Source organism: Rhinatrema bivittatum, chromosome 6 (assembly GCF_901001135.1).
Source record: "Rhinatrema bivittatum chromosome 6, aRhiBiv1.1, whole genome shotgun sequence".
NCBI classification, from domain to species: Eukaryota; Metazoa; Chordata; class Amphibia; order Gymnophiona; family Rhinatrematidae; genus Rhinatrema; species Rhinatrema bivittatum.
This window is the reverse complement of record NC_042620.1, coordinates 72,255,235-72,267,056: the sequence shown is the minus strand read 5'-3', so window position 1 is coordinate 72,267,056 and position 11,822 is coordinate 72,255,235. Positions and strand designations below refer to the sequence as shown.

The following is an 11,822-nucleotide window of genomic DNA, read 5'->3' as shown; positions in this document are numbered from 1 at the left end:
TTACTTTTTCTTTTTAAAGTGCTGTTGGGGGTGCAAGGCATCTTTTATAGTGAAAAAGTTGTACAAAAAATGGAGAGAATTAAGAAAAAAAAAAAACTATGCTTGGACAAAAGACTGAGGCTCACGAGACAATTCCCACACATGCTCAGCAGACCTAAAAGCTCTACTAGTTAGGAGAAAGGAGTGCATTCAGTGCTGCTTGAAAAAGTCTCCCCACATGTCATGGCTAATTCAGCTCTGCATATCAATGGAAAAGATATCATTTTGAGGTCATGTCAGCTTCTGTTCACTTAGATTCATTCACATATACAATTTGACCAGAGTGTCTAAACTTTTGCATACAACTGTAAATAAACTATGTATATACATTCATATCTTTTACTCCTCTGGTTGCATAGGTATGTAATATGTATCAATATGCAATTATTATTATTTTTTTTACTGCAGCTATTCTCAGAGGACAGAAAAACAATGAGACACTTGTGGATTATGTGATCTGTGGTGTAAACCATGTGAACCACAAGTGTGCTGCATTGCTCCTCCTTGTTATCAGAGTATCTTTCATAGTTCTGTAAAGAAGCAATAAAATACTATTTAGAAAATGCACAAAATGAAAACCAGAAACTACAGCACAAAATTGTAACTATCCATTGGCACCCATGAGCAATTTATCGAGATTCTGCTTCATCTGAACACTGCAGCTGCTGCTTCTCTCAAATTTATCCCATATGAATTTAAATTGTATTCCCATTCTGATATTTACAATTAGATTGCTTTTCTCATTTTAAAAAGTGTTTCCATAACTGTGCTAGTTTTATGTCTGAGTTTAAAAAAACAAACAAAAAAAAAACAAACCTAACCTTGTGACATTAACTCTAGAGTGAGAACACTGAACTAACTATAAGGAAAATCCAGCTTAAAATAGCAGATCATATGATCTTAAAAAATACAGTCAAGCAGACTTAGCTGTCTAATGCTACTGAATGCTGCAATACACATTTTAGCTGGAAACCATAACTAAAAGATGCACAAGAAATTTTGTTCTGCTTTTTCTCCTTCCACTTGCTTGTTTGCATTATATTATCCACTCCAATTAAAGAGCAATTATGCACACAGAAAAAAATATAAAATATATATTTATTTCTCATAAGTGTTTAGTTACAAGTTTCCAGTTAAAAAGCATATGTAGAGGCTATAAATACATCTGACCACATTGGCTAAGTTGTCAACATGAATTGCTGCTTTAAACTTACAGGCCATTTTAATAAATACAAAAGACATACACTTTAAATATCCTAACAATCAAAAAGACTAAACAAATAAAAATGGGAATGGTGTTTATTTATCTTCTTTCTGTTAGCATTTGTTATTTTACCAGTATCACCAGGTAATCTTGACATCTTCCTTTGGCTCTACTTAAAAGAAGCCCACTGACCTGCTGAGGCAGCAGCTTAGGATTTTTCTTTTTGAGTTATGTTTTCTTTAAAAAATAATATAAATTCCATTTTCTAAAAATGATCATCCACTTGTTAGTGGGTTCTGTTTTTGACAATTAACTTTGAACTCTATTAAATGCCCTCAACTTTTGCAATGGTTATCATCTTATTCTAAGAGCCTAATATTGAGAAGACTAGCCTTTAAATAGTAAAGACCTACCCTTTGAATAACGGTGTCTTTTGCCTTTCTACAAAAAATCTTTGCACATTGTATAAGGAACACGTGCGCAAGTTGTCAATGTTTTGATATGTATTTTATTTCCCTGCAGTTTTCACTTATCAAGAACAAGTAACAGGGAAAGTTGTCTGAACTAGTGCATAAACGAACATTCTGATAAACACCACTACACGTATCTAATTTACAAGAACTGTATAAAAAAATCACTAAAACACTACACTACGAAGGTGTCCAACGCTTACAGTCAGACTTTTTCAAACCCGTTACTTGCCTTGTAGCCACAGGAAAACTATCCAAAATTGAAAAGACAATCTTGCCACAATCCTCCCCCCGCCCGCCACCAGGGATGGCTCGATATCTAGACATCCAATAATTATTGCAATGATATATAATGCAATACATAACTGGTAAAATAATCTTTTGTGTGTTATAGTTTTAAAGCCAGTTAAAATACGCAGTCTTCAGATAAAATGTAATCTGTTGAAAAATGTTCATATCAGCACATCATACATGTGCTCGATGCATAATTTTTCCTAGTCCGTTTTTTTTCAGTGTGTAATTAACTCTTATAAACTGGTATCATAAATAGAAATATACATTCAAAATATATGGAAAAGTGAGTTACTACATTAAATTTCCATGTATCGATCCATCCCCTTCCCCTGCATGGTAATAGAAAATACTATTTTGCCTTGAACTTCATATTCGACAGTGAAATGCCACTAAATTATTTACCAAAAAAGTCCATCTAGTCAAATTGAGAGCAAAATGAACCAAGTGAAAACTTTACATTTCCTTTAGAAAAAAATTACAAGAATTTCATCTCCTAGCTATGAATCTTGAACTTTAGACACAAAGTTGGATTTATTTGTACAAGATACAAAATGTAAACATGGCAAAATAAATAGTTAAAACAAGTGATGCAGGATCCTATTTCATGCTCATGATCCCATTAAAGATTTTTAAATTCATTCAGTTGCAAATTCAAGTGCAAAAGCATGATGATGAATATCTACTATTCAAGTAACAGAAATATTGATGATACAAATAAACTATTTTACAAGGTAGTGATTTTCCCAATTTTACAAAATTTACATTGTATATCGATGTAATATACGATATACTGATAGTCCATTTAGGTCCATTTGAGCTCCCTGTGATCCACAGAGTGCTGAATTTTGCATTCAGTTGGAACAATAAATGCCTATACTGTTAACATAGGGCAAGTCCATTGTTTTAAGGTTATGTCACTTCCATTGCTACTGTTGTCTCCGCAATCCCATTTAAACCCAATCTTTCTGGTTCATGGTTCTCTCTATAAAAAAAAAAGAAAAAAAATGTTATACAAAAAAATCCAGAATTGTTACAAAAGACAATGGTAGTATTACTCGTCTGCTAGTGCAGGCTATAGGGTTTTTAACAAACCTTATGATTGGCAGAATGTTCTAACAAGTATTTTACAAGAATCAATTACAACAAAACTAGTCACTAGATATACCTGTCACCAACTTTTGTTGCCTTCATAGAATTTTAAAGTTTTACCTGCTTACAACTTTTGTAAGTCTCTTTAAGGAGGTGCTCTATACCTCAAAAGACACATGACAAAGAGGTCAAAGTTACCAGAGCAACTACTTGTTACTGAGAGCCTGATGTAATAAGACAGGTATAAAAAATATTGCTGTATTTTAGCACATAATTTCTTATTCTCGCTAAAAATAATTAAAAAAATAATAATAATACCTGATGCAAATGAATCAGGAGCCAAGAAAAAAGCATGTAAACCGAAAAATGTGTATGAAAAAAAAATGAACAGCATATATAAAGCAAGCATAAAGCACATAGACCATGGTTTATGCTTATCAAATATGATTTATGAGCACAAACCATGATTTAGGGACACAAAAACCAGGTTTTGCATGCATAAACCATGATTAATGCACACAAAACATAACCATGGACTGTGCGCCTTTTGTTCAGAAAATACGATTTGTTCACATAAGTTGTATGCTCAAAACAGTAGTTAGGATCACAACTTTTATGATTCTAAAAGTTTGTGTATCAAAGATGAATTAAAAGCATAAAATTTGTGCTCTTAACTTGGGCACATAAAACCCACATAAGTCAGGTTTTATGTGCATAAATCCAGAGTACAGGACTCTGGAACCACAAACTCCAGGTTCGGTCCCAATACTAGCCCTGGTAATTTTACTCCATCTCTGACCAAGAATTAAGAAATCATGAGTAAAGCCTACACACCTCTCTACATTGGGGAGTAATAGCTGATGCCTCAATTAATATGGGATTTGGCTGAAGGAGCTCTGATTGTGCGCACATTTTTATTCAAGTTTGAATGCACAGTTTTTGTCCTCAGAACCATGCACCATGTGCGCTCAGTCCAGCACACCTTATTGCAGCAAAGCCTAAATAATATAGCAACTAACTATATGTGTGTTCCAGTATAAATGAATAGTTTGAAAACAGTGCAATAAACACATCTCTTTGTATTCTCTTTTATTAATCTGTTACATATAATGTGTTTGAGCTGAGAATGCCTTGCTCCATGTATCAAGTATCATACAAAAATTTTATATACACAAATATACTTTCTGTGATGTCATACTATTCATCAGATTAGTTCAATTTTGATATCACTTTTCTTCAAAAATCAAAGCAGTTAATAATAAAAGTACAATAAAACATAATTCATAGATTAGATGAATTCTGAATAAATGCAAATCCAGTCAGTGTACAATTCTGTCATAAAGACTCTTAAATAAGAAATACTGTCCTAATTTATTATACACACCGTGTTATGCTGCTGATGGCACTGCTAGGAGTCACCTTTGGCACCCTGTCCATACTGGCAGCAACTGTGGCAAGTTTTAAGGCTGTTGGCGATGGTGCTGAAGTCCTTGTATTGATATGCACATTGACTGGAGAGACAACACTGACATTGTTAAGGTGGACTGCATTAGTCAGGCAAGAATTGTTCATGGGAAGTGTTTGAGGATTACTTGTGCATAACGTTGGAATTAAGTGGTTTGTGGTGGTGTGGCCAACTGTCCTTACGAGTTGCACTGTTGAAATCCCTGGGCTGGATGATAAAGCCATATTGGTGGAGTACAGAGTTTTAGAGGTTCCTATTTAAAAAATAAACAAAGCAAAGAAAGTTATCAGTACTTAAAATGCATTCATTTCCTACAGCAGAAAAATACAGTAAACAATAGATAATAATATTCATCTACTGGTCAGCTTGCAAAGACTGCCGGTTCAACTTATTCAACTACCTTTGGTGGGATATTCAGTGGTGTAGCCACACCATTGAATATTCCCTACTATCTTAAAGTTAGCTAGATAATACTAGAGTTAGTTGGATAACTTATCCAACTAACTTAACTCTGCCCCGGAATGCGCCTACATTATCTGGCAAAATTTTAGCCAGATAAATGGCACAAATATTCAAGTGTCACCATTTAGCCCGGTAACTCTTAAGTTATATAGCTAAATATGAACACCTAGATATTTTATGTGCATTGCTGCAAGAAACTACGGGGTGAATTTTCAAAGAGTTCTGTGCGTAAAAATGAGAAAATATGCATGTAAGTTTTTAAGCCTATACTTGCTTATAAACATCAAACATATACACGTATTTTTGTTTTTGCTCGTACATTTATATGTGTAATAAAAGGGGTGATCTAGAGGTGGGGGGGGGGGGGGGTGTGTGTCAAGATTTATGCATATAAATTGCTATTTTATAAGAGACTTATGCAAGTACATATGGTAACTTATTCACACAATTTTACACCTGAAAATCATCTCACGCAGTTGATATCAGACTCTGCTATTGTCAGGTATTTGTTGGGAGGGAGGTCTGGGTGAACGAGAGAATTGAGGCTGAAGAACTAGGAGAGTCTTGATGACATAGGGAAGAATCGGAAAACTGATAATTTTAATTATGTGTGCAAGTTTTTAAATATACCAACCTACATGCATAAATCGGGGTTTTAGTCGAGCAAATCATTTTTTCCCTGGTGTAAAATATATGCGTGTATGTTTGTAAAATAGATAGGAATAGTACGCTCTTTCAGTGAATTGTAGGTATTCACACTTAAGTATATATACCCATGTATGCTGGGGGATGGGGACGGACATATGCATATTTTATAATCTGCGTGTACCTGATACAGTATTTTTTCACCTGAGTGTATTAGTTCTCAGTGCAGCCATATGTGCATATATGGGACAGCATGGCAGTGTTCTGAAAGTCATCCTTCCTATCTAACTCTACCAAAATACTCAAAGTCTATAAAGGTACATTTCTTTTTTAGAACTAAAGTATGCCTTCAGTTAATGATTTAAAGGATGTTTCTCCATAAATTGCATCAATCAATGACAAACACTTCAAAATATATAGCTCTGATTTTTTTTAAAACCCCTTTCCCCAAACAGCATTGTCCCACCAAATCAAGCTACTTCGCTGGTTGTAGACAGGTCTCCAAGGAACAACCTCTCAGTGCTGCTCATACACTAGCAGGAGCCACTAACCCAAGAGATTAAAACCTAGATTTTTTACATCATAGTAGTACTAGCCAAGCCTTGGGCCAGCCAGTTGTGCTGATCTTAATACAACCAAAATAAATCTTTGTATGAATCAAAATCAATACAACTATTTAGTAATGTGGCTAGTTATCTTTTTCGTCACTTTCCTATAAGCCCACTGATATAATGGTGTTTTAACTTTATAGTCTTGTTCATATTGCAATCTTCTGGGTGATAAACATGAATCAGCTATGCAGAAGAGTTAGAAAAAAAAACATGGGTCATACTGAATAGTACAATGCATGTTCTGATGACATCACTATTAAATATCTCCCTCCAAATCACCTTGATTGTATAGTGCTATGTAAAATCTTGGAAATTATTTTGGTCTGATTTGCATAGTTATGTTCCCATTCTCTCTCAGTGCCCAAGCTGATGTCATTCTTGTATAACTGATCTGCTCTGGGCACTTTCAGAGCTGTTTTTCTTTTCATTTTAAAGACATAAAGCGTTAACTTGTGAACACGCACTTTAAAACCAGACAATCGATGCAACCTTGTTTTAACTATGATTTTAAAATACTTAATCTAAGATTCTGAATCATGAGGATCTGTGTGCAAGAAAAGCAATAATCAAAACAAATGGTTCAAACGTCTCACCTGAAGGCTGCACAACACCATTTATGTTGTTGTGGCCAGTGCTCTGTTCCTTGGTCATTTCACTGCGACCAGGAGCTGGGGCACTGACCACTGCAGATGCAGCAAAATGGGCGCTGGCCGAATCAAGTGTTTTGGACATACAGTCAGAAGTGCTTGAGCCCTGTAAAAGGTTTAAAATATTAAACTATTGCTTACTGCTTTGAACATAAATTGCAAAATTTATTGTTTCTTAGGGGGCATACATAGCTGTTGACTGAGCTGGCCACGACAGACAAGATGTCTGAATTTAATCCTATATTAGTATCTTGTTTGCTATGCTAGAAAAAATTGATTACTGTACTGGTGGCCTTGACAACGGTCAAAGGAAGTGTTAAAGATCTACCCAGCTAAACCAACACTGCAATACCCCAACCCAAAGCCTGATTAAAACCTTGAACATAAGAACATAAGAAATTGCCATGCTGGGTCAGACCAAGGGTCCATCAAGCCCAGCATCCTGTTTCCAACAGAGGCCAAACCAGGCCACAAGAACCTGGCAATTACCCAAACACCTAGAAGATCCCATGCTACTGATGCAATTAATAGCAGTGACTATTCCCTAAGTAAACTTGATTAATAGCAGTTAATGGACTTCTCTTCCAAGAACTTATCCAAACCTTTTTTGAACCCAGCTACACTAACTGCACTAACCACATCCTCTGGCAACAAATTCCAGAGATTTATTGTGCGTTGAGTGAAAAAGAATTTTCTCCGATTAGTCTTAAATGTGCTACTTGCTAACTTCATGGAATGCCCCCTAGTCCTTCTATTATTCGAAAGTGTAAATAACCGAGTCACATCTACTCGTTCAAGACCTCTCATGATCTTAAAGACCTCTATGATATCCCCCCTCAGCCGTCTCTTCTCCAAGCTGAACAGCCCTAACCTCTTCAGCCTTTCCTCATAGGGGAGCTGTTCCATCCCCTTTATCATTTTGGTTGCCCTTCTCTGTACCTTCTCCATTGCAACTATATCTTTTTTGAGATACGGCGACCAGAATTGTACACAGTATTCAAGGTGTGGTCTCACCATGGAGCGATATAGAGGCATTATGACATTTTCCGTTTTATTAACCATTCCCTTCCTAATAATTCCTGGTGATCCCAGAGCCAGTCAGATATTCAAGATATCTATACTGAATATACAAGAAATAAACCTGCATACACTGGACTCTCAATACATGCAAATTATCTCATGTATATTCATTATGGATATCCTGAATATCTGATTGGTTTTGGTGTCACAAGGGCAGGTATGGGAAGCTTCATAGCAGATACAGTTTTAGTTATTATACGTGTATAAGAACTTTGGAGACCTGAAATTGCTCACAGCCTCACTATAATTTCTCAGTACCAAAAGCAGGATAAATAAACTTTTTTCTTTTCGGTTACTTCAGTCTGTACCTAACACTACTTTCTTAAGCTTAAAAGACTATTTGCTGAACATGTTTCATTTGTTTGCAGAGCTACAAACTGTTAGTATTTGTTTTGCTGCTTAACAAAATGTGTCCTATTTATTCAAGAAAGCCATAATAAAATGGAACACATACAACTAACCATAAGGGAAAGGACAACTACCCTGCCCTAATATTAAACTGTACCTCATGGCTGCTATTAAAAAAAAAGCCATTACATATAATAACACACCACCAAGTGCTCACTAGGTGCAAATAGAAAGCAACTTCCAAAAAGCTAAATATCTCTTTGGAACACTGGCAAACCTTGAGAAGGCAACCCACCACAATTCTATGACAACACTGATCACCCATTACTCAAAACTTATTCTCTCCTGGAAAGTGGTGCGGAAAAATTAAATACTGAAGGTACTCTGTTCCCATATATCAAAATTGCCCACCTTGATCAGATTACTTTACCAAAATATGCAGACTGGGTCACCTAGTTTGAAGGAGCAATGATCACACTCCTTGGCTCACCAGTTCAATGCAGTTATGGGTCAGACTGAAGAAAAACACAAACCTAAGGATGCCATTTCATCAGTACTTGTAATGGAGAAAATTCATCTACAGAAAATGATGAGGTCACCATAAATAGCTGAAAAAATATTGTACAGGAATGCTCCAAAGACATTTATGTCCAGACTATCCACAATCTTCTTAAAAGAAATGATGAAAAAAAACCCTTACACATTTGGCTCTGGAATGAGAGGCCACAAAAGCCACTGGGCCCAAAGCAAAAGTAAACCCTCCACTAACAGCGCTTCAAGTGCTCATCTGCAGTCAACTGTAAAAAAAAAAAAAAATCTCAACATAAAATCCTCTTTAGAACACATCTGATCCCAGTGAAAATGCATCACTTATTCAAGTCCAATACGGCACAATGTTAGAGAAGCTTCAAGAACAATTAACTTTTTTCTACATGTTGTGGGAATGGGAATGTCCAATCATAAAACAATTCTGGTCATCAATTAGAGACTAGATAAGTAAAATCACAAATCACAAAATGATCCAAGAACATTCCAACTGGGATTCAGGCATAGGCCCATACAAAAAACTGGTCCTAGGCTTATTGCAGGCAGCCAGAATTGCACCAGCAAAGAACTGGAAAACATTACCTGGCTAAACAATTGAGCAGTGGCCGGCCAGAGCTGGGAAGATACAAACATTAGAAAAAATGAACTGCATCACATACTGAGAATATGTATACTCAATATATAACTATCTGGACACCGTTTGTTGGGAGAATGAAAACAATCTATGAATCTGACCCAGGAGGACATCAGACCCTATTAAGAAAACTGACCAACTGGATTAACAAACAAGCCTCAGAAAGCACTATGTTGTAAGATGTGCAATTTTACTTTATCGGTTGTTTATTTTCTTAATATAGTGTAGTCATAATAGAAAGTAAACTATTTTTAGTTCCGCCCAAAAATTGTGAAAATATCAGAAATAAAATACATTTAGATAAAAAAGGAAACTTGGAAATAAACCCCCAAAATTAAACCCCCAAAATTAAGTAATACAGCCAAAGTAACAGGCACCTTACTATCTAGTTAATACTGTTGCTCTATTTTCTAATTATAATGCACACAGAGGTGATGGGCGAAGAGAGCAAGAGCTTACTATAAATCAGAGTATGAAAAAGAGGACACTTAGCTCTCGTTAAAAAAAATAAGTAAATAAATCTTGGTACCAAGACTTTAAAAAAGAACACAGACAAAGAAAAAGATAAGCAGCAAAATATACAATGGGCTTTCTCTAATTTTCTGTCTATGGGGAAAATGATTAGTTTATCTGAACCCATGGGTGGAAAATTCCCAGGGCCAAGTTGCCTAATTATAAGGTTTTGGTGCCTGCTGTGGGCCTGGGTGTAGCTACTACCGCTGGTCTGGGCCTGAAATCAGCTTCCTCTGCAGCTTGCTCTGCTCCCTGCCTGCACAGAAGAAAGGCTGAAGCAGCAGGTTGGAGGGGAAAAACAACAGCAGCAAATAAAATACAAATTATATAAAACAAGACAAATTAAAAATGGACAGACAAAAAAGGAAAAGACAAGTTGCAATATAAATACCAAATAAGAAAAAAAATACCAGACAAAATAGGTTCTGAGTAAAAAAAAAAAAGCAAAACATATTCAAAGCAAAAGAAAAAGGTTAGAAGGAAAAATGTGCTCCAGCTCCTAAACATTTTGGCTGGAGTTCTCTAAATATTTCTTTACCCTTGTCTGAGCCAAAGAGCTTATTTAGTAGTGGTCTTCTCCTATTTTATTCTTTTGGAAAACATTGGCCCAAATCATACCTGTGCTTTTAGATGTGTCTGGAGCGAGGAATGCTGTGACTGCTGCTTCTGCTGAAGCTGAGCCAGTTGCTGTTTTTGCATTTGAACTAATTGCTGTTGATGCGTCTGAAACTGTTCCTCTGTGATGCCCCCTGTGACTGGGAAAAAAAAAAGTCAGATTTTAATGTAGTTCAAAGAATACTACATCAGAGCTCTGCAAACTCAAACCAAGCACAGACATTACACCTATCCCCTAAAGGAGGAATTTATTATAACTATAAGGCATGAGCATTCAGTTCATCTTTGACAGAGACATCACAATATACAGTGTAAAAACCAAGAAGCATCATTCCACCTCTGGTGTTTATTAAAGCATGTTTCACTGCTGTTCAGCACCACGGTTTGGACAGCTCCTGGGACAGAAAGGCAGTAACAGAAATCAACAGAACATTTCAAGTTTTGGAGCACCTTACTAGCTCATATAGCTCTAAATCTGAAGATTTCAATCCTTAAGCTTTCAAGCCTATGACTTCGTAGCACCTAATCTTTCCTAAGCTTTTAAGAAACTAACCTTCACAGTACATTATTCTAGTTGCTTCTTTATTTGTACTTCAATTAAAATTCCTCAATTATTCTTCAGACAGAACTGTGACAGACTCTTTTAAAGAGACAGAGTCCAAAGTAGAAGTAGAGGATGTAACTTTGAAGTACTCTATACCTAGAGAATGGAGACTTTGAAGGGTTAAGTCTCTGAGCTTCAAACAAAATGTTTAATTTCTTAAAGATACAGAATAAAGCTGAGGTGCTGGAAGGAGGAATAACTTTAGGTTTATAAATTCTCCTGTACAGTTGAATGCCTCATCTATTGACATGTTAAGGAAATATTTCCAGGAAATTCTAAAGATTCTGAAACAGCCTTCTCTTTCCTCCCTCCCCTCCATTTGTACTGCCTATTATTTACCAAAGGCTAGATTGTCAAGAAACTCTACAGGATTTGTCTTTGGTGAGGAAATTATCCATGGACAGTCTAGATTTCACTCACTTGCTGGAGTAAAGTCAGATGATATTTCACAGGAGGTGCTTGGTTTCTTTTTTGGCAGGAAGTATGTGTTTTCCCTACTGTTTCTGGGATAGCCGTGGGCAACTCAGATCCTTGAGGGCCACAATCCAGTTGGATA

General features: G+C 36.0%; 1 protein-coding gene across 3 annotated transcripts in view; it reads right to left on the bottom strand.

Moving 5' to 3' along the window:
* Window positions 1-1,731: 1,731 nt before the first annotated feature.
* The window catches only part of EPC2 (enhancer of polycomb homolog 2), a 308,407-nt gene continuing 298,316 nt past the window's right edge, over window positions 1,732-11,822 (bottom strand). For all 3 annotated transcript variants that reach the window (XM_029605440.1, XM_029605441.1, XM_029605442.1), the window contains 4 exons: window positions 10,666-10,802; window positions 6,873-7,032; window positions 4,481-4,814; window positions 1,732-2,989 (listed from right to left, as the gene is read on the bottom strand). In XM_029605440.1, coding sequence (XP_029461300.1) covers window positions 2,917-2,989; window positions 4,481-4,814; window positions 6,873-7,032; window positions 10,666-10,802 — 704 coding nt within the window. In that variant the 3' untranslated portion in view covers window positions 1,732-2,916. The remainder of the gene's footprint in view (window positions 2,990-4,480; window positions 4,815-6,872; window positions 7,033-10,665; window positions 10,803-11,822) is intronic.